The sequence below is a fragment of the Mustela erminea genome, chromosome 6 (assembly GCF_009829155.1).
Source record: "Mustela erminea isolate mMusErm1 chromosome 6, mMusErm1.Pri, whole genome shotgun sequence".
Lineage (NCBI taxonomy): Eukaryota > Metazoa > Chordata > Mammalia > Carnivora > Mustelidae > Mustela > Mustela erminea.
The window spans coordinates 13989082-14012171 of record NC_045619.1 but is presented as its reverse complement, the minus strand read 5'-3'; the positions used below and the strand labels follow the sequence as shown (position 1 = coordinate 14012171).

The following is a 23090-nucleotide window of genomic DNA, read 5'->3' as shown; positions in this document are numbered from 1 at the left end:
GGGAGATTTGCCTGGAATCTTGCCAACCTCTCGTTTTTTGCAGTGGACTTGGAAACAGCCACTCGCCTCCTCCCAAACTGAGCTGTGTCTGCTAAATTGCTAACTTCGCCAATGGGCTGTGTTTTACCCTCCCTGGCAAGAAGTTCTGGAGGGGCTGTTGGTTCATCTGGGTCTTGACTTCATGTCTGATAGGAAGAGTAGGGTCCCAACTCGTTTGGAGAGGAACGGGACAGAATCCAGTTGGGATGGCAGAGATTGTTTCCTAATAAAGGTTGTTTTGTTTTGTTTTTAGAGATTAGAGTCAATGAACTGGGAAATGTGGTGGAACATCCAAAATGGGGAAGGATACCAGGGATAACAGGGATAACAGAGCCACCAGAATGGGCAGGGGTGTGTGTGTGTGTGTGTGTGTGTGTGTGTAGGGTATTCTGTTCAACAGACATTTATTCAGGACCTACTCTTTTTAGGAGCTAAGTATAACTGGAGGTTAAAAAAAAAAAAAAGTGACAGGATCTTAGAACTGGAAGAGTTCAATGTGTGACTCAAAGCATGGCCGCTATACATGCAAAATCCATTCCATTTTGGGGAAGGTCCTAGCCTGAGAGCTTCCAGAACCCCTTGATGGAGACTCTCTCTATCCCTATGGCAGCCCCTCCCTGTTTCTTGCCAGTTTTTGTTATTAGATGCCTTGGGGGGGGGGGGCGGTGAGCGAATGAACACAACTTATCTGCAGTTTCTGAATTGTCTTTAAGATCTGTTCATTACTCTTCCCTGTGCGAGCTCCATAAATATCTGAAGGCAGTTACTGGGTGCTTCCTTTTCATGTAAAATACAAAAAGAATGCACAGTCTCTTATAATCTCTAAGAAATGCCTCCCTTCTCTGTGTTTTTACTGCATGTAGTAAATGCCTATCTTCCAGCCTTCCTCAAGTTGGGTCTGTCTAATACTTTTCCTGTTCATAGTTCATTGGTATTTACTGAGCAACTCCTTTCTGCCAAACGTTGTACTAAGAAATTTCAGAAGATCTTTTCTTTAATATTAATTCCAATTTTTTGATATAGGTAGTTATACCCTCTTTCCAGAGGAGAAAACTGAGGTTCAGAAGAGCAAGTGGCTTCACTTCTCTGTCAGTTTCCTTGTCTGTATTATGTGGATGGTGATACTGCCCGTGTAAGCTGTCTTGAGGAGTAAATACATGAGATGTACTTCCTCATAGAGTTGGCATGTGATAGATGGGAGTGAATTTTAATGGCAGCAACCCTTCTATCATCAGCACATGCAATTTTTGGTGATGATGATGATGATATGATGAAATCAATAATGTTTATGTAACATATACCGTGTGGAAGACACGGCGCTGAGTTTCACATGTGTTATCTTACCTAATGCTTTCAGTTCAGGAGATTGGTGCCATTATTATTCTGGCTTTACATAGGAGGAAATGGGAGGCCAGAAGCAAAATTCCTTGCCCACAGTCATAATAGCCATACAGAGCAGAGCTCTGTTGATTCTTGAGCTCCTACTCCCAACAGCTCCCTCCTCCACCACATCCTAACTGAGCTACGCTTTACTGCATACTTTGCCATCTAAGTGCTGGGAACCAAGGGTCCCATCAGAATGCCGACCAGCTACAGAGAGCGGCTGGGATGCTTTGCAGTCCTGCGGGCCCATCAGGACTCAGTGAATGTATGCATGCAAAGGAGAGCCCCACATGAGATAGCATTCAGGAAAAGGTCCTGGTGGAAAGACAATAGTTCTGGGAGACCAGGCAATTGCCAGATGGACAATGGAGGATGGCAAGAGGCTCTAACAAAAGCAGTAGATTTTGGTTTATGGTAAACCCACAGGGTCAAGAAACTCCTCCAGGGGTGAATGCAGCCTAGGAATTTCCAGAGTTGGCAACTGTGAACATTTGGGATAATTAAGTTGAATGATGACTGCCTACCTTCATTCTTCCATTCCTCTCCCCACCCCCGCCCCCAACCAGTGTCTCTCATCTGAATTCTTACTTTTATAAACACAGTCATCTATTCAAGTTGGCCCAGAGATAAGAAAGCAATTCCAGGCACTCAACCTGAGATGTGATCCCTGATGTGGTTCAAGTCTTCCTAACCTCTTTCCTGTCTGTATCTTGCCTTTTTCTGCAGTGATCCGGGCCAAGGTGGTAGGGAAGAAGCTGGTGAAGGAGGGGCCTTTTGGCACGCTGGTCTACACCATCAAGCAGATGAAGGTGAGTGACAGAATCCAGCTCCAGGAGAGCTCTTTGGTTTTTTGGCAGCAGAGTCCTAGCTAGGGGAGGCTAGGTGGGTGTGCATAACCCTCCCCACTGCTGGAGAGGGCATTGCTAAGGCAGAAGAGATGATGGCAGGAAGTCGGGGTGGGAAGGTGGCTGCTTCACCCTAGAGCCAGTGCAAGTGGAGTCCCTCAGAGACCATTGTTAAGAGGCTCAATTCTGGAACCAGATGGCAGACAGCCTTGTTCCCTGGCAACTGCAAGACCCTGGCCAAGTCAGTGCCCCTCTCTGGGTGTCAGTCTTCCCATCTGTAAAATGAGGGGACGTAGGACTAGTTTGTCTTACAGGCTCTTCTTCGGAGCTCTCAGTTTTGATTTTCAAGAGTGCCTACTGGTCTTACGCAGTTGCCGGGATACCATTTACGTTTAACTCCTCGAATCTCTACGCTGAACTTTGGCTGATCACAGGAAACGTATCCTGGAGTAGGAACTGCATCCTCTTTCCCTGTTTTCCCAGAGCTTGCCTCCCAGATGCTTAGCACCGTTTACTAAGCATATTCATATTACTGAACATATTCCTGAGCACATTAATATTATGAAGCGCACTAAGGAAGTCCACCTTACCAAAAAGAACATCAGATTTGAAACCTGCAGAACCTGCTTCCGTATCTCAGCTCCACTCCCAAATAGCCTGCTTACCTTGGAATCCCCCCTTTCCTGGACCTCTGTTTTGCCACCTGTTAACAGTGCAGGGTTGGGTGTAGTGCCCCTAAGAGCCCTTCCAGCTCAGGCATTTCAGGATTCTAAGTGCCCTGGGACATGTGTGGTGTTACTTCTAAGAAAAAGCTGCTCTGGGCGCTGGAAAGAGGTACTTGTGTTTGTCTTAGCACAGAGGACTCACTCTGGTACTCACTCACCCTGAGTGGCTCAGCAGCTGCTCCATCACCCCACATTTGTAAGCACCCCCCCTATGTTTAGTACCCTGTGTCAGAAGCATGGAGGCCACGAGGAAGATAGGGTTCCTATGTTCAGGAAGTATAGTCAGGTCAGGAGAGAAGACCCAAGACACATGGGCATGACTACTCAGAAGTTCAATATGGGGTATGCTCAGGTCCAAGTGGACTGCCAGTCCTTTTACTCACTGCCCATATTTGCATCTCCAGAAACTAGAGCAGGACATGGCTCACAACAGGGACTTGGTGGATGTTTATCCATCTAATGGAGAAATGATATTGAGACCCTACTGGCCTGAAAACTCCCCAGAGGAGACAAGGCTTGACACCCAGGTACCGCCCACAGCCCATGGGTGGTACCCAACCATCCTGGAGGCAGACTTCCAGGCCTCATTATTCCTGCATCCTGAGGCCTGAGGTTTGATGTACTACATTTGTGGAACCTGTTGCTTTGGATTCAACTTTGGAAACGCCCACAGCCTTCTGGTTATGTAATGTCCAGAGTCAGCCCTGGCTAGGTGCCCTTGGCTGCCCAAGTCTGGTCATGGGACCAGCGCTTATGTCTTCAGACAGCCGTGGGGAGAGAAGAGTTGGAGGGAAGAACCAAGAAGATCAACAACAACCAAAGAAACGCCCACTGTATGCCCCCCACCCCCACAGCCAGCAAGCAAAAATGCCGAAGCATGTTAGACAAAGCAGGGGTTCAGGCAACACTCCCTTCCCACTCTGGGACAACTCATCACATTATAGACACTCTGGCCAGCAGATCTGAGGAAACAGCTGGGAGACAGTGGTTCCTAAACTTGCCTAGCTTCCCTCTTCCTTCCAGGCGTGGAGACCAGGGTGATCAGAATGTCCCATTCCTCCCCTCACTGGTGTCAGGCCAGCCTCTGGTAGGGAGGTGTTTGGAGGCCAAATTACATTTCTTCACCCATCAGCTTCAGAGCACACACACACACACACACTCCCAGGCTGGTGGCATCACACTATCCATTCACTGTCCTTTACCCGGACTCATGCAACCAGGGTGCTGGGCACTGGGAAGTAAAATTCCTTGTTCTACTTCTGACACAGGTTCAAAGGGCAAATGACTTGCCCAGTCATGCATTTAATTAAAGACAGATCTCATTCCCAAGCTAAGGTGCTGGGATTCCTTCCCAATCCTGTGTGTTCTTTACATGGCTCCCCAAATTTCCCCACCATCTCGCTTTGATCATCAAACACTATGTAATGCCATTTATTAACTCTGCCCCTCCTACCAGCCCAATATTAGATAACTCATAGAAGGGTCGTTGCCCTTCTGTCCTGAGAGGCTACTGAATTCTGCTGTTCTCACGGAGCGCTTTGCTAATCAGGTACGGGGTATAAGGATTGGAGTAGTTTGTCTAAGCATCCCCCTCCCTTCCTTCTCTCTCTCTATGCTGTGAGAGAGCTCTCTTCTCTCACAGAAGCACTCTTCTCGCTCAGCACTGTGCTTCAGGCTACCAGGATAAAATTTCAGGATAGCAGGTTAATATTTGTTATATTTGTTATAACAAATATGAGACTCTATTCAAGTGACATGTACTGAGCATTTACTGTGTATCAGGCATTCTGCTAACCCTTTGCATGGAACAGTCCTCATAACAACCCTATGAAGTAGATCTACATTATCCTCTATTTTACAGGTGAGGCAGCCCCAGACTTGGAAAGGTCATGTAACAGTCAAGTTCATAGGACTAGAAAGTGGCAGACGCCAGGGAAGCTATAGAGCCTTTGCCAACAGAGAGATTACAGAGCAGTGGAGCTGCAGGCTGATTCATCATTCCTGCCCCCTTGGGGGCCCACCCCACCCCATCTGTATGTAGTTTCCCCAGGGAACAAAAAGAGGTTAGTTTGCATTTGTCCATTTGTCATCCAGCAGTGTAGCTCTTGACTTGCAACATCCTGCAAAGGGTGCACTGAAAACTCTTTGTAGGAGGGAAGAAGGAGAGGCCAGAGAGGGGAGCCTGCGTGAGTTTTGGCACTGGTCCCTGTGTGGCTTTGTTCTGGTAGATTAGAGAGTCTACCCCAGAGAGTCAAATGGGTGAGCAAGGGCTCCCTTAGAGCAGAACTAAAGGAGCTTGGAGAACGTGAGAATTGGAGCCGCCCTGTCTCACCTCTCTTCTGTCTCAGAGTTCCCACCTCCTCCCTTTGAACTTCTCACCCAGATGAAAGGCAGGCAGACCCTCTCCCATATGCTAATTCCAGAATGTCTGGTACACATTACAGGCCTATCTCGAGTGTGCAGAGACCCACAGGTGTGTGTGGGGGTATACAAATGTTAAGGGAGCTTATTGCAAAATCAAACTTGGAGATAGTTGGAGCGGCTGCCAGAATTGGTCCGTCTAATCTATCGGGACCTTATCTCCGGTCAGGACCATGAGAAAGCCGTGGGCTCTGCCAGGAGCTGCATTTTATGCTGTGGAGACATGCTCCCAGGCTAACGTGGCAGGGGACAACACGTGGGGAACATTATGTCCCAGCTGGCCCTGGGCTGGGCTGGGTGGAGCGGCGCAGGGGGTGGGGGGAGATCCATGGGAAGGCGCCCTGGTCATGTGCTTTGCATGTCCTGACTCTGGGCAGGACAGATTCGCTGGGCAATTGGAATGCTTGGCCCCTGGGGACTTCCTTCCTTCAGTGGTTTGTCTAATCAAATGAGCACTACTGCAAGGTCTCGCCTTTGAAGCTCCAGCTGGAAGCCTCTCTGCCCTCCAGCTCACAGGGAGCCATTCTCCTCCTTCTCAATGCCTGTAACTCTTTCTGGTCTGCGTATCTCAGCTAGCCCTCAACAGAGATGGCCTGCATTCTCACATGCACTGCTTCCCCTACTAGACAGCCCATTCTATAATAAGAGAAAGACTTTTCTCTCATAGAGAAAGAAAGACTTTGGTTGCCCTTGGTATCTCAGTCAAGTATCTAATGTCTCTGAAACTCAGTTGCTCGGTCTGTAAATGAGAATAAAGTTGCGGGTTTAAAGGAGTTCATGGTGTAAAGCAGCATCCAGCACAGCGCTCAAATCCAGGCACGCTGGACATATTTGCTATGATGGTGACATTTCCTGTTGTCAATGCAGAGCGAAACCCAGGCACTCCACAAGAAATATTCAAAGGCCCAGATTCAGAAATTTCTTTCTTATATTATTTTGTTTTTCACGCCAGGGAAACTAACTTCTTCAAACTTTTGTGTACATACTACCAAGATGGGATGTCCAGAGGCTTATAGAGTCCAATGTGCTGTGTGTCTACACATGACAGAACTTTATTCAGCCTTAATAAAGAAGGACATCCTGTCATTTGTGACAACATGGATGAACCTAGAGGATATTATGCTCAGTGAAATAAGACAGACACAAAAAGACAAATATAGCATAAGCTCACTTTTATGTGGAATCTTTAAAAAAAGTTGAACTTCTTACAGAAGCAGAGTAGAATGATGGTCACTAGAGGCTGGAAGGTGGTGGAAATAGGGAGATGTTGGTCAGAGGGTAAAAATTCTCAGTTCTACAGAACTAGAATGAGTAAAGTCTGGAGACTTAATGCATGGCATAGTGACTATAATTAATAACACCATACTGAAGACAAGAAATTTGCTAAGGAGAATCCCACACACACAAGGTAACTCTGGGAGAGATGGTTGTGTGAATTCTCTTGATTGTGGTGACCATTTCACAACGTATACAGATATCAAAACATCATGTTGTTACACTCTAAACATACACATTTTTATTTGTCAGTCTCACTTCAATATGCTGGGGAGAGAGAGAGAGAGACAGAGAGAGAGAGAGAACACAACCCACTAAGTTTGAAGTTCAAAGTCAGCTTTAAATCCCTGCATTAAGAGATAAGGTTGGGCAAAGAGATGGAGAAAGAAGAGGACTAAACCTTTCCCTCTGCTGATATGAATTCCAGTAGAACTAGTTTTAAGATAACTTTTACTGAATGTTGCACACCATGTGCTACTCTAAGTCACTTAATTCTCAAAAACATCTTATGAAGTAAACACTTTGCCCCATTTTATGGATGAAGAAACTGAGGCCCAAGGAGCTTAAGTGGCTGATAAGTGGCAGAGACAAGGTTCAGACTGGCTGGTTGTTTCCAGAACCTGAGCTGACCATTAATCCTCCAATGCTTTGACTGGATTAGGTCACCTTTAATGTCTTTTCCAATTCTGAAAGTCTATGATTCTCTGACGTCAGGGCATTACAAACCTATCATGACCCTCCTAAATTTGTCAAACCATTTCTCAGTCTCTATGAATATAGACCTAATGATATTTATAGGGTCGGTATTTAGGTCAACATGGGATTAATATAAAGAAAAGATAACAGAATGAGTACAATCTGCCTTTACCATATGGTTAAATTCAGAAGTGACCCTAAAAAAGGCAACACTGTACTTGTCAGACCTTATTGTTCACAATGCACAATGCACGTCTTGATTCTGCATGCAAGTGCTACAAGCCATGCTGAAATCAAGATGCCTTCAAATTCAAAAGGAATGAGAATTCAACTGGGCTGCTTAAGTCACTGGACCCTAGACCTTGATCCTCACTCATGAAGCAGAGAGGACATGAAAGGGAAAGACCGACAAGGTTGTACTGAGGCTCTAATGGTCTGGGTCTGAAAGACCCGGAGTGAGGATCAAGTTGAAACATTTGCCAGGAACTCAAGGAACAGCCACACAGAGGAGAAGCTGCTGGACACAGGAGGGAGTGTGGAGAATGATTTTTGAAGGCCACACTTGATGGCGCACACGGAGCAGAGCTCTTAGGCATGGTTCCTGTTAAAGCCGGAGAGGAACCATCCATCACTGAGGAAGTGGGGGGTACGATGTGATCCGCCCCTGCTCCCCCATGGCATAATTGAAAACCGAGTGTGGACAGCAATTCTCACAGTGCTTGGCTGTGTTTCCTCATTCAGCTGTTGAGCCTCTCGGGAGAAAAGGGTTAAAAGAGAGGCCAGGTAAATTAAAACCATCTGCACTGATGGTTGCACACAATTAGAACAGCATTTCCCTTAAAAAGACAGAGGCTCCTGAATTCTGTGGGTCCAACAGACCCTTTATAATGGTGGAGGTCCTTGTGGACTATCTACCCCCACCAGCCAGTGCCCTCTTAAAACAAAATAAGGAGAAAACCCAGATCTTAGTGCAAATGGGAGGCACTTAGATGGGACAACAATGAGGTGATGTCTGGCTTTTTATTAATTACTGTAAGTAAATTAATAACGCATGCCAGGAACTAAGGGAGAGACATTGCCCTGTTGTAAACCCTTGGAGACCACCAGCCATCCTGGGCCCATGTGTTCTGAGAACCAGGGGGATAATGGGATTGGGCCACAACTTGGAGCCCCCTCCTACCCTTGCCAGCTCACACAGTTAATAGAGTTTTCTCAACAGATCTGAACCCATGTGAGACTCATGGTTTTCACCTGGAATCCACCAAGTGGGGTCAGCCTCGTTATGGTCACACCAGTGGTTCTGATGACATGCAGATAAAGGAGGCACAATAGCCATAAGTAGCATTTGGCTGTACCAGAGGCCCTTGGGCATGAACTTGTGAAGCCACAGTGAGAGACAGCACAGGCTGGACTCTGGAGAAGATTCTCCTGCCTGGAATCCTACCTCTCCCATTTGCCAACAATAGATAAGCCACTTTACCTGTCTGGGGCTCAGGCTCCTCATCTATTAAATGGGCATAAATTGTTCCTGTCTCACGGGGCTATCATGGGAATGAGGTGGGTGAATATTAGAAGAGGATTTCTCAACTTTGGTACTGCTGGTATTTGGGGCCAGATAATTCCTTGCTTTGGGGGCTGTCCCGTGCATCAGAGAGTATTTAAGAGCATCTCTAGCCTCTTCCCATAGATGTAAGTAGCAACCACCACTCCCTCCCACCTGTTATGATCAAAAATGTCTCCAGATATGGCCAAATGTCTCCGGGGGTCGGGGTAAATCTGCCTCCAGTTGAGAACCACTATGTTAGATTAAGTTATAGATAAAAATGGCCAAGTATCGGCATTTTCATACAGTGCAACTTAGTAATTATAAAGTGTTTAGTTAAAAATCTAGAATTTTTGTGTATGTGTTTATATGCCTTATCTGGGGTAAAGGAACCCAGTGCTTTCAACAGATGCTCAGAAAAATAAAAGCATGGAGAATCCTGACCTGCGTTCTAACGTCCATCAACCAAACAGAATTTATGAGTCTTGTCTGTAAGATGGGTACAATAATACCTACATCCTTGGGTTCTTGGGAGGATATAGTGAGGGGAATGTAAGTGGAATGCTTTTACATACTGAGAAATGTCCCAGAGTTGTCATTAGAATGCTGGTCAGCTGCCTCCTTGGAACTTGGGGGCTGAGGTTGGTGAGGGAGGCAGGACCCCTTTCAAGCAAATTCTTTGGATTTCTGAAAAGGTGTTGGGATATGACAGGAGTATATATCTGGTGCAGTGTTGTGAAGATGTTGGAATGAGCGATGTGACTGGCTGGATGGGAAGGTTTTTCTGGAAAGGCACAAACGGTGGCTCAGACAAAAGGTGAATAGGTGGCTTTACCTGGAGTGAAGGCCCTGGGGTGGTTAGGTCAGTGACTGTGACTGGATCAGATCCCCACAGAACAAATGCCAGCAAGCTTTTGGAGCCCTGGTCCTCTCTCATGACATTCCTTTTCCCACAGATGTACCGAGGCTTCACCAAGATGCCCCACGTGCAGTATATCCACACAGAAGCTTCGGAAAGTCTCTGTGGCTTGAAGCTAGAAGTCAACAAGTACCAGTACCTGCTGACAGGTAATGGCCAACTCTAGCAGCTAGGCCAGGCTTTGGCCAAGGTCCACCAGTCCTTTGCTTCAGAAGGATAGAGAAGTAGCAGTTGACGCCCACGTATCCTTAGGACCTTGGCCACCCACCCAATGAATTGTAAGGAGTATTGTGTAGAGTGCATCTCACTTGGCTTGTGGTGGGAACTCGAGGCTCTGCATGGAGACTAGGTTTTAGTCTTAGCTCCACCACCGGCCCCACTGAAGAAATGTAATTTTGCCTAATTTTGCAGTTTCTTAGCTTTACTATATTATATAAATAAAAAAGGATTGCTAGTACCCATTCCTCTATAACTCACAATCAATCTATTTATTGGGTCTATCTTTGAAAGTTGCCCACCTTTAGGCAGTCAATGTGGTAAAGGGAAAAAAAGGTCAAAACCAAGCAACCACTGATGAGGGAAGGGGCAAGCTGACCTTAGTCCTAGCTCCAGCACTTTACGGGTTTAAGACTTTTGCAAATCACTTAACCTCTCTGAGCTTTGTTTTCGCCACCTCGAAAATAAGGACACAGTTTGGTGTTGGGCAGGGTGAAACAAAATCTTAGGATTAGAAAGTACTTAGCACAGTACCTGGTCTAAGGTGGGTACTCAGGGGGTGAGAATTCTTTCGTGGCTGAGCTCTGGAAAAAACAACTCTCCTCTTGTCCTCTTTCCTCCTCTAGGCCGTGTCTATGACGGTAAGATGTACACAGGACTGTGCAACTTTGTGGAGAGGTGGGACCAGCTCACCCTTTCCCAGCGCAAGGGGCTCAACTACCGGTATCACCTGGGCTGTAACTGCAAGGTAAGCCCTGGAGAGGGCAGGCAGGGGCAGTGCTGGCTCACAGCCCCAGAAACATCAGTTCCTGCGGTACTGGGCACTGGGCCCTTGTGCTGAGAAGGGCATGAATGTTGGGTCAGGGCAGAAGGGCAAGTCTGAACCGCGGTGGTAAGGAATGTTGCCCCCAGGCTGAGCAATGAAGAAAGCGGAGGAAGAATGCCTTTCTGCTGTCATCGCTGCCACCATGCAGCCCACTTGGCAGCTGCTGGGTCACAAGGACTCTTTAGCATCCCTGGCCCCTCCTGTGGTTCAAGGTTGTGCCAGGTGCAAGACCTTCACGCTGACAGGTCCTGTTGAGCAGTCTCAAGTGGACTCACCAGGGAAGTTGCCTCACTGGTGGCCCCTGCCACAGGTGGGCGAGCTGGCACAGGACTGCTGATACCAAATACCGCAGGACATCACTCCTCAATCAGGCCTAATTCCTTGACTCAATCACAAGGCCATGGCACACAGCCTTCCTGCTGTGGGAGGAGCTGCCAGTACTGTTCTCTCACTAATTTTCACAACTCTGTGTCGTTTTAATTACTACTATGCTCATTTTGCAGATGAGAAAATAGAGGCTCAGAGAGCTCAAGTAACTAACCCCAGGTCACACAGCTCACTGAGTCTGGTTTCTCTCCCAGGGCAGCTGGATGCCCAAAGTTTTAATCTTTTTAATTCCTTAATTGCCACAACAGCTGAGATTGTTCATCCTTGCCTATAGAGGAAGCTCTCTCAAATGTCTAATTCCACCACTTTCGGGCTCTGTAACCTGGAGCAAGTTACTTAACCTCTCTGAGCCTCTATTTTCTTATCTGTCAAGGGAACTAAATCTGTGTTAAGAGCTAAAGAGAATAACATAGAAGCACTGAGCAGAATATCTGGTACGCAGTGGTACTTAGAAAGTGTTAGTGAGTGTTACTTCTATTATTTTCACTAAGGGACTGATGTGGCTGGGCTCCACCTACAGTGGTATGCATCTAGACTTGAGGAAGCATCAGGACTGGGTCCCCCATGAGAGAGCCCACCAACCTTTGGATATTCTCTAATTGCAGATCAAATCCTGCTACTACCTGCCTTGCTTTGTGACCTCCAAGAACGAGTGCCTCTGGACCGACATGCTCTCCAATTTCGGCTACCCTGGCTACCAGTCCAAACACTATGCCTGCATCCGGCAGAAGGGTGGCTACTGCAGCTGGTACCGAGGATGGGCGCCCCCGGACAAAAGCATCATCAATGCCACAGACCCCTGAGCACCAGACCCTGCCCCACCTCACCTCCCTCCCTTCCCGCTGAGCTTCCCTCGGACACTAACTCTTCCCAGATGATGACAATGACATTAGTGCCTGTTTTCTTGCAAATTTAGCACTTCGAACACTTAAGGAAAAGTCTATGCTGTCATATGGAGTTTATTTGGAACCATCCTCCTGGCCCCACACTACCCCTTCTTTTTGGCCTTGACATCACCCATTTCCACGTGGGAACTTTTGGTGCCATGCCAGAAAGAATGAGGAATGTACACTCCTCTTCTTCATGATAATATAATCTATTTTTTTAGGAAAACAAAAATCGAAAAACTACCCCATTTGGGCATTGTAACACCTACCCCTCTCTCTTCTTTCCCACCTCACCAACTCCCAGACCCTTCTCCCTTGGACCTTCTCCTCCACCCCAGTACATAAAAGACACAGACAAGGAAGTTTCTGAGAGGTCAACCGTTTCAGGATCAGTCCAGGGCAGCAAGCAGATAGACTCAAGGTACGCAGAAGATCTTATACACCAAGGAGATGCTACTGCATGTCCCAGCCAGACTGTGTCTGTCTGTGTCTGCATGTAAGAGTGAGGGAGGGAAGGCAGCGACGGCAGGAGGGGGTCTGAGAGGAGGCAGCACACACAGTTCCCCCAGGCCAATGCTGCTGGGGTTGACCAGATGTTTCTGAGTCTGGAGCAAGCAGCCAGGCCAGAATAACAGAACTTTCTTAGTTGTTGAAGACTTAAACATCTGCCTGAGGTCAGGAGGCAATTTGCCTGCCTTGTACAAAAGCTCAGGTGAAAGACTGAGATGAATGTCTTTCCTCTCTCTATCTCCCACAAGACTTCCTCCTGGAAAACTCTTTGGTAGATTTGGCCAGGAGCTTGCCTTTATGTAAATTGGAGGAATACACACACCGTACACTATCCACAGATATAGCCAAGTAGATTTGGGTAGAGAATACTATTTCCAAAGTAGGGTTTAGATCACCTAGGGGGATGTGTTTGTATACACATTTGCATATACCCACACGGGGACATAAGCTAATTTTTTACAGGACACAGAATTCTGTTCAATGCTGTTAAATATGCCAGTAGTATAATCTCTTCTATTTTGTTGTCGTTGCTTGTTTGAAGAAAATCATGACATTCCAAGTTGACTTTTTTTTTTTTTTCATTTTAATTAAAATTTGAAATTCTGAACACCCTTGACATCCCTCTAACTGGGGTCAGCTGACCTCTGTCCCTCTCCTGTTCTCCTGCTTCATGTTTTGGGCCTTCATTTAACTGCCTTACTGGCTTGGCTCAGGTGGGAGATGAGAGTTAGTGTGGGTCAGAGGCCCCAGGCACAAGAGTGAAAGCTGCGAAGTGTCCTGCCTCAGCTAGATGGCCACTTTCCTGGGTTACGAGACAACCTGCTCTTCTTCCCACAGCTCACTGGTGGGCAAACACCATCTCCTGAGGTCCTTACCTCATGGGATTAAAATCAGTGGTCACTGGAGAAGCCTGACTCTGCAATCAGCTGTAGGGATTTTGTTGTGTTTTTTTTTTTTAAATAAAACTATAATATAAGTTCTCTGATTAAATAAAATTATTTTAAGTTTAAGTATTGAAAGTGAGATGCCAAGTGTAGGTGATAAAGTATACTTTACAGAGTTGGGGGTGGTAGGTTGGTAACATTTAACATGATTGCTCTGTCTCTTTTTTCAGATTATGGGTATTTATCCTCCTAGTATTTGTGTCTTCAGTTCATTCCACTTTAGGAAACAGAGCTGCCAATTGAAACAGGAGAAAAAAGAAAAAAAGAAGCAGACAACACAGTGTAATGTCTTGCACGCACAAACACACACACACATGCACAAATACCCAGGCAAGGTATTTGGCAGAACCCCTCAGTGGGAAGGCAGTACAGGCATCTGGCTTCCGTAGGACTCATTTTATTATCTTATATCTTTCACCTATGGTCATGCCATCTGGCAGGTGGAAAATGGGAGGCTTTGCCTTCTCAATGCAGCCGTATAAGCAAAAGGAGCTGAGGTCAGCAGGCTAGAGGTTCTTAAGAAGTAAGCCCCAGCCTTGGTGTTCTGAGAATTTCTTGATTTCAACTTCAAAGTCTTCTAAGGTGGAACCCCTGGTCCAACTCACACAAGTGCCCTCCCACAAATGGACAACAGCATCCCCTCTATGAAGCATCAGTGATTCTTGGTCCCTGGTGGGGCCACCTCCACTCACACAAGGCGGGACCTGGGGTGAGGCCTGAACATGAGTCATCTGAAGTTTCCCTGCAGAAATGTTGTGGAACCACAGTTCCATCTGTCAGGCCCTGGCAAAGAGACAGCAGGTCCTGGGCAAAGAAAGGTCCTTTGCAAAGCGATGTTGGCAGAGGGCGGTTTTTGAGCTTTCTATAAGCTATAGCTTTGTTTATTTCACCTGTTCACTTACTGTATAATTTAAAGTCATTTATGTAGTTGAGACACTTCCGTATTTCAATCATATCGTGAACGTTTTATTTTGCTAAATCTTGTGTCATGTGTAGGCTTTAATATGTGTACATTGTGTTTAAGAGAAAAAAAAAATGGAACCCACATGCCGCCATTTTCCTGAATCAAATTCTACAGTGGAAATGAGGGTGAAATACTTCTACTGTGCAGGCAGCTCGACTGGCAAACTGGAGAAATGAGAAGGAACTAGCACTTGAGATTCATCTGTCTCCCTCCCTTTATCGGCATCCCAGTGCTTTCTGGAGTAGCAAGAAGTACTTGCTATTTTCAAAAGAAAATGTCCTTGCTCTGTATCAACTGGCACTGGGCAGTCTGCTAGTCAGTCCTATTCTTCTTCCCCTTGATCTTTGACCACTCAATTGGGAAGCCATGATTTCTCCTAAAAATCCAGAGCAATGGGAGCTGTAATTCCAAACCTCTTGGTCTCATCTGGCCATCTCTTCTGCCTCCCTATCCACCTATCTAGAAAGCACTACACCCAGCCTCTCTCCTCTCAGACCTGTGCTCCATGTGCCTGGGTAGATAATACTGGAGACTTGTCCAGCTCCAGACCTGTCACCCAGCTCCAGACCTACATCATGGCGGTTTAGGTATAGCCCATGAGCACCAATTTTAATATGATGGTTCTTGAACAATTTAAGAAACAATTGGAACAACTCTGTCTCAGAGACACTGTGGCCCCCTGGGAGACAGTACCCTCCCCTGCCCTGGCCTTTCATTTTGTGTTCGATGGTCGCCAACATGGATTACCCCAAGATGGCACCTGAGTGTTTGGCTCCTGGTTACCGAAAGTAAAAATATCACTACAAAAGTTTCACACAAGGAAAACACTTTAAAAATCTGATGACAGATGCAAAACAAAATGTGGGAGTATAGGGGAGATGGATATCAACAGCCTCCAAATTGGCTCTTGGGAGGTGTGAGGAGAGGAAGAACTTAAAGACCAGTTCCTGCTTTGAGGGGAGGGCTTCATAGATTCTCCCAGGCCCACACCTTTCCCTTTAGCCAGTCTGCTGTCCTGAGACCCAGAAGTGATGGAGAGAAACCAACCAGAGAAAACCCTGTCTGGAAGGAATGTATTTGTTGCTAAATTTTGTAGCACTGTTTACAGTTTTCCTCCATGTTATTTATGAATTTTATATTCCGTGAATGTATATTGTCTGTAATGTTGCATAATGTTCACTTTTTATAGTGTGTCCTTTATTCTAAACAGTAAAATGGTTTTATTTCTATCACACACCTGCAGTCTCTTGCCTCCTTATATCCTGACCACCACTGGGAGTAATATAGACAGTAGAGGGCCTTGGAAGCTGGTCCTGCCTGTCCTGGCTGCAGGTCCATGTATGTTCCCCTCCATTCATTCACTTCAACAGCCTGGGCCCATCATGCTCTAGTCCTTTCCCAAGGCTGGAACAATTTCAAGAGTGGCATTGTAGATTTCCCTCTGACTGCTAATCCTGGCCTGAGCTTGCTCCCTGATTCCACAGTCAAGGTTCTCCATAGCTCTACAGAATCTGGGTCTCCATCTAATTAACTATTAGTAACCAGTACAGGTATTCCCAGACCAGACATGGCTTTCCCCATTTTCTTCCTAAGAATCTCACACCATGGAAGTGAGAGGGGAAGGCTGAAAACATCAGTGTCCGATGCCAAATGCTTGCCTGAAATTCCAAGTGTGGCTCAGTCTAGTGGGGAATGCCAGGAAATCAAGAGGTCCCACTAATTGGTGAGCTCCTCCCAGAGCTTACAGCTGGATCTATTATCCTCAATGGGCTGGGTTGGCTCCAGACCCCTCACCCAACTTTCATTACATTGTTGACAATGTTCCAGGGTATAATGCCCCTATTTTAAACTATTCAACTTATATCACCTATCATATGTCAGGCATAGCACTCTATACACATGAATACATTAAACTTCAAAAACCCAATGAGGTTGCCCCACTATCCTCCATAGTTTCCAGCTGAGGAACCCAAGTCTCAAGTTAATTCATTGCTCAAGACTTAGTACACTGGCAGTCTAGGATTCAAACTCATTCTGGCTTGATGATAAACCTTGACTTTTCTCTACTGTGTTCATGCTTTGTTGGAATATGCCAGGTTCCACAAATCTTCATATTCTAAGCAGCACATCCTGGATTCTAAGACTCTTACCAGATCAGATATAAGGGAAAGATAATCAATGGAAACCTTTTTACTTGTTTTGACTGCTCCTCCTTGGAGCTTGCATTCCTACTCATCAGTGCCTCCAAACAGAATCGTCCAGGTCAGCAGTCTGAGCTTGGGATTCTACATCCAGGCCGCAGTCCCCATCTAGGACATTTGGATACCGTGTTAACTACCTTGTTCCCCAAGATTCACATTCCTCATGAGGCAAGCATGGGTCCATGGCCCAGCATTCCTTTAACCAGTTTAAGAAGACCACCAACCACACAAGCACACTCATCACAGGCTATTTCCAGCTGCACAAAACTCTCATGCCCAACTTCTTCTGGCTGTGGGATGGAGAACTTTCTACCCTGTTCAGAAAGATGTTAACCTTCCCACCCAGCTGTCCTCCAAATAAGAGGCTTTACCATGTGCTCCAAGCTAAGCTCCAACCATTTCCCAGAGACAACCTCAGGTACATCCAAAAGTCAAAATGCAGAGAGCATACAAGGAAACTGCCCTTCGATGATCAACACCAATAAAATATTACTGTTTTTATTGAGATGAGAGTTGAAACCAGGTTCTGCCCAGGGCTCAAGGGAAACAACTTCCAACTTTTTAAACATCTTTTATCTTTATTATCAAACTTTGTCTCCAAAATGCCAGCTCAAGTTGTCCCCAGACTTGCTGAAAATTCCCAATATCCCAAGGAATGCCATCCACCTTTGTCATTTACCCTGCTACCTGAAACTTCACCTAAAGTGTTGATTCTTTCCCTAGGAAAACCAGGCATTCCCACAGGACACCACAACCTCCTTAGAACCCAGGTAGTCAGGGAGTGACCCCTTAGCTCACTCCTCCATCCAAAGGGATGGAAAACATGGACATCTGTGTTCATTCCGTATCACGAAGTTAATCAGAGTAAAAAAGGGCACTCACCATTGGCTTATGGTTGGGAAAGAATGTTTGTTCCACAAGTGGGAACTTCTCAGGACCCAAGGAATGGAAGATCTTAATGAGTTGAGAGAACTAGGAGAGAAGAAAAGAGAGCACTGGTCAATCATTGTTATCCAGTATGGTGGAACCTCCCACTTGATCCCAGGCCTCAAGTAACTGACTGTTCTGAGCTGAGCTGTAGTAGCTAGTCCCTGTTTACAAGATAAAAACCAGATTCTTTGGCCAGAAGTTCATCCTCTCAATCATCTGGTTGCATCAACCCTTCATTTCCTCCAGACCATTGAGTTTAGCTCAATTACATTTAATGAGCATTTACTACACATTCAACATTTCACACAAGCACAATCTGCTGACATTCATGCCACAATCCCAGCCTGCAAAGCCTTTTTTTCTAGAGGTAGGACTATGTAACAGTTTATGGTGTAGACTATGGATTCAAATTCTCCACCACTTCCTAAATGTGTAGCCTAGAAAGCAAATCCATTTGTAAATGGAAAAAATAGGAGATCCAGTAACACACAATGTATGAATAGCTGCCCTTGGTCCCTGGGAGCACTCAAATGTTAGATCCCAGCTAACACGTTGAACAACGTGGATTTGAACTACACAGGAACACTTACATGTGGATCCTTTTCAGTGAACTATATTTAGTTCAGTGCTATAAATGTATTTTCTTTTCCTTATGGTTTTCTTAACATTTTCCCCTAGATTACTTTACTGTAAGAAAACAACATATAATACATGTATTATATGAAATTGTGTTAATTATTTATGTTATTAGTAGAGCTTCCAATCAACAATAGGCTATCAGTAGTTAGGTCCTGGGGGAGTAAATTGTTATACACAGATTTTCAACTGCACAGGGTGTTGGCACCCCAACTCATGCACTATTCAAGGGTCAACTCTATTTTTTCTGCTTTTACAACCACACTCATTTCCAACTGCTTGAGCTGTATCCCTTCCACACTTGGCTCCTCTTGCTTCAGCACAGCCTTGTTTTGCCATAGAGGTAGCTACCATCTCTAGAGCTGGAGGGTAAGCTCCTGGAAGGCAGGTCTTGGACTTCACTTTCCTCAATTATGCCACCCCACTCAGCACCCTTGGGAGCTCATTTTGTGCTCAGTACTGTGCTTTAATATTTCCATAAGAAGATTAGCACAGGAGACCAGGCCTTGAGGGAAGATTGTGGGCAGGTGGCTGAGATAATAATGTCTTGCTGGAAGAAAGCAAGAGGATTGAGGGGCCTGGAAGAGGGACAGAGTAGGGCTCAGGATGATTCCCTGGAACCGATGACACAAGAGAAGATGGAAGGGTACTCTAGGTGTGCAGTGAGAGTAGTGCCCTGGAGACACGCAGTGGCTATCAGAGCTTTGATCTTGGGTATAGGGGACAGTGAGAGAGGATGACAGAGGGTGATCCATGACAGACCATTGGGAGTCTTAAAGGCTGGAACAAGGAGCTTGGAACCTACCCAGAAAGCAAAAGGGAAATCCTAGTGGTCATAAGTGGAAAGGGCATGGTAAATTCTGATCAGGAAGGAGTAAGCTACGATTTGGGGTCCAATGGCTAGAATGGGCACTAAGTCTTACATCAGACTGACACGGAGTAACTCAACACTAATGGCTCAGACAGAGAGAATGCTTAACTTAAGAACTTTTTGCATCACACTAGAACTGGCCTGCAAACTCTTGGGGTACAGTCTGCAGGTATGATGCTACATTGAGTCCACCTAGAGGGTTTGAGGGAACTCAGAAATATGGTAAATAATGGGGGATCCCTCAGTTTAGAGAGAAGGATACTGAAGTCCAGAGAGAGAGGAAGTCTACGATCAAGCACATGAGTTTTGGAGATGCCCACCTCCAGTTTCCTCATACATACAATGGAGATATTAGAAATACGTATTTATCAGGGTATTTCTGAAGATCAAATACAGTATATACATTAAGGGCTCAGCACAGGACACAGGGCTGATGAGTGGTAGCTGCTGCCATCACGATATCCATGTGGAAAAACAAGGGGGTGTGGGCTAATACTATCTAAGACCCTTCCAGACAGTGGCATCAAATCTGGGATGCTATAAGCCAAAAATCTCAGGGTAGAATGAGAAGGAGACCAGAACCATGAAAATAGTGGTTAAAAACTCTCCACATCTACTAAATTAATCTATATATTCATTCAATAAATACTGAGTGCCAACTCTGCAGAGACCTTGATGGCACCCAATATTTATTGAATGAATATAATAACTGTCCCCATGTATTGAGTGTATGCTTTGTGTCAGCCAAATGTATTCACTCATAACCCTACCAGAATGACCTTATTATTATCAACATTTACAAATATGGAAAATAATCTTAGAAGGGTTAAGCAAATTGCTCAAGATGACATAGCTCATAAACCGAGGCTCCTGAAACTAGCCAGTCTGGCTCCATAACCCATGTCCTCAACCACTGTCCTACCACCAAGAGATCAAGCAGAGGGAAACAAGAGACAAGATGGCTAGAGATCCACAGAGCACATTGTACATATCCCCAGCCTCCACCTTCCCTTTCTCCCTTCCCTGCTTTATTTTCTCTCTTGGCACTTATATTATGTATTTGGCAATTTATTAATATACTTACTGTATGTGCCTCTGATCACTAGAATATAAGATGCATGGGTCAGGGACTTTGGTCTGATCTACTCACTGCCATGTTCCTAGGACTAAGAACAGTGCCTGGAACATAGCAGGTGCTGAATAAATATTTGTTGAGTGCATGAATTACTTCTGGTAGGAAGACAAACAATACACAAAAGAATGGATAAATATATCCTTCTAGATAGAGATAAGTATTAGGGGGAAAATTAAGCAGGGTAAGGGAATTGAAAGTATTGGGGGGAATAGAGGGGTAGTATCCTAGGAAAAGCCTCTTTTCCATGTAACATTTGAATGGAGACTCAAATAAATAAAAGGATGAATGAAATTTACGAATACAAAGGAGAGAAAATAAAGTCTTGGGATTTGGGGAGATATGGCTTCAGGTTCTGGTTTCATCCCTCATAGTTTACATGACCCTGGGTGAGTTCCTTAGCTGCTCTGAAGCTGAGCTTGTTTTTCTTTCAAATGGAGTAATGATGTCCACTTCACATGATAGCAATAGTTTGAGCACCAAGCAGCATAATTTTCTGGTACATAGTAAGTGCTCAATAAATAGTGCCCAGTGTTAACAAAAATGATATAATTTAATATTAGTAAGAATAATATCCCTGTTACCACTAATGTTATTATAATATAACACTATATCATACTATGTTCATACTATGTTGTTATATGATACTTGTTAGGCAATAATTACCAGGAGGGGCCTGGGGTCCAGTCTGCTTATTCAGTTCCTTAAAAAAGACCCACTGTTGAGGCCTCCATGCTGGAGGATGGGCCTATTCCAGGGCTGGGAGACCACCCACTGCCAACCCCCTACCCCACTCTAGGTCAGCCTGGACCATCACCTACCACCCAGGGCTTGCTGCAGAAGTTGTAGACGGAGTAGAGAGAGTTGACAGCAGGCAACCCTCCATACTGGAGGCCAATGACCAGGCTTCGGTAGTCTTCACCCAGGGCCATGCTGTAGGCATGCTGACGGACCAGGATGAAGTCTGGTTTGAAGGATCTGCAAAGAGAAGTGCCCGCAGCAGTGTTACTACATGAGGCATTGCTGAAACACCAGGGCATCGGATCACAGCCTACAGGGGATAGCAATGACCTGGCATGGGTGCTGCCAGCCCAGGAACCTCAGTTCAGAATGTGGATGGAGTGGGGGAGTGTGGATGGGGACAGTCAGATGCAAACGCACAGCAACTACAAAATGGAAGGGCTGAAAAGAACTCATATTTTATTCATTTTCTCTTTTAGGTGGTTTTTTAGATTTTCTAAATTGAACAAATATTCATTTGTTATCAGAGGACAATGTGAATGCACCTCCATTTTATTAGGCAGCACCTATTACCTTACTGAACTCTCATAACTGCCCAAGAACGTGGGCAATGCTGCCAGAAATTCCATTTTACAGAGGAGCACTGATAAAGGAAATTTTCAACTTTCAATGTTCGTGGGCCCTGCTCCTCAGCTCCCAGGGAAGCTATACTCCAACATTTACCAAGGTCAAAATGACTCGGCAAAACCTCCAAGCACAGGCTCTATGTCTGCCCCAAGCGCGCATAGTGTATATCTGCTTTGTTAAAGAAAATAACCAAAAAGGAACATTCTGAACACAAAGATAAGAAAAAGTAAGAAACTTCCCTGGTTCTAGTAAGATTCAAGTCACACAGCCTTGCAAATATTAGAAACTTAAGGCCTGCAACTTTCTGAAATGTTCTTTGTCTAATAATTTGCAACTTTTTATGCAAAATATATATAAACCTACATCAAATGTTCCCTTACCAGAACACTCTCTTTTTTGGAAGATTGTGTAAACTCTTGGGCTTGAATAACTCTTTTTTTTAATTCCAAAATTTGTTCATTTTGTGTCAACAGCACCCAGAGGCTCATAAAGATTAAGTCACTTGCTCAAAAAAGACATGCTGCAGGTTCACGACAGGTTCAGATATGTGTAGCCTCATGGCCCTAATTCTCAACTACCATGCATCATGGTATGTATATATACATATATGTGTGTATATATACATAATATGTGTACATCCATATATAATCTGTTTATTTCAAACATGTTTTGTCTCTTTTAAGTAGCAGCCTCAGGAAAGCAGCAAGAATATTCATGTGCCAAGAACATGGTAGTCTCTTTGCTGGGCCCCTTTGGAGACCTGATACTGATTAGTATTCACAAGCAGACAAAGGTAAGGTTGGGACTATGTCCCCATTTTGTAGATGGGAACACACAGCCCAGAGAAGTTACAAACTTCCCCAAGTCACAAAGCTGGGAAGCAGGAGAGCCATGTGTGAACTCGGGTGATCATTCCAAGTCCATATAGTCTTCCCTCCATCACATGGCTCCAGGAGAATGAATTCATACACTCTTTTACTTGCACTGCCAAGGATCCATCTATTTCTAGATTCCTCCCTTCTAGGTCACACAAGAAAATCAGCTTCACAGTGCATAGGTGGTTTACCCTTAAAATGGTATGATATACTTGGCTCATCCTGAGTTAGACACTTAGCTTCAAATAAACTATTTTTCTTGAAATAATTCAAATTCAAGTTAAAATAACTGTCAAACAGAAAGGACTTGCCCCATTGGAGACAGAAGGAAAGAATGAGCTGCAGATGCAGATACTTCTCAAATTGGTATGAGCTTGGGTCTCCTTGTACACCTCAAGGTCTGGTGCCAGGGGAGCAGTGGTGAAATAAGTACATGTTGAAGGAATGAATGATGTACATGAACATCATCCTCTTGTCCCTAAAGGAAATGGTTAAGT

The 23090-nt window shown here is 45.2% G+C and overlaps 2 protein-coding genes across 3 annotated transcripts in view; one reads left to right on the top strand and one right to left on the bottom strand.

Moving 5' to 3' along the window:
• TIMP3 (TIMP metallopeptidase inhibitor 3) overlaps positions 1-15814 on the top strand; it is a 56818-nt gene extending 41004 nt beyond the window's left edge. Inside the window, exons 2-5 of the mRNA XM_032346466.1 lie at positions 2149-2231; positions 9884-9995; positions 10689-10810; positions 11881-15814. Coding sequence (XP_032202357.1) covers positions 2149-2231; positions 9884-9995; positions 10689-10810; positions 11881-12078 — 515 coding nt within the window. The 3' untranslated portion in view covers positions 12079-15814. The remainder of the gene's footprint in view (positions 1-2148; positions 2232-9883; positions 9996-10688; positions 10811-11880) is intronic.
• The window catches only part of SYN3 (synapsin III), a 449385-nt gene that overhangs the window by 281706 nt on the left and 144589 nt on the right, over positions 1-23090 (bottom strand). For both annotated transcript variants that reach the window (XM_032346464.1, XM_032346465.1), the window contains exons 5-6: positions 21172-21328; positions 17664-17753 (exon numbers count right to left, since the gene is read on the bottom strand). In XM_032346464.1, coding sequence (XP_032202355.1) covers positions 17664-17753; positions 21172-21328 — 247 coding nt within the window. The remainder of the gene's footprint in view (positions 1-17663; positions 17754-21171; positions 21329-23090) is intronic.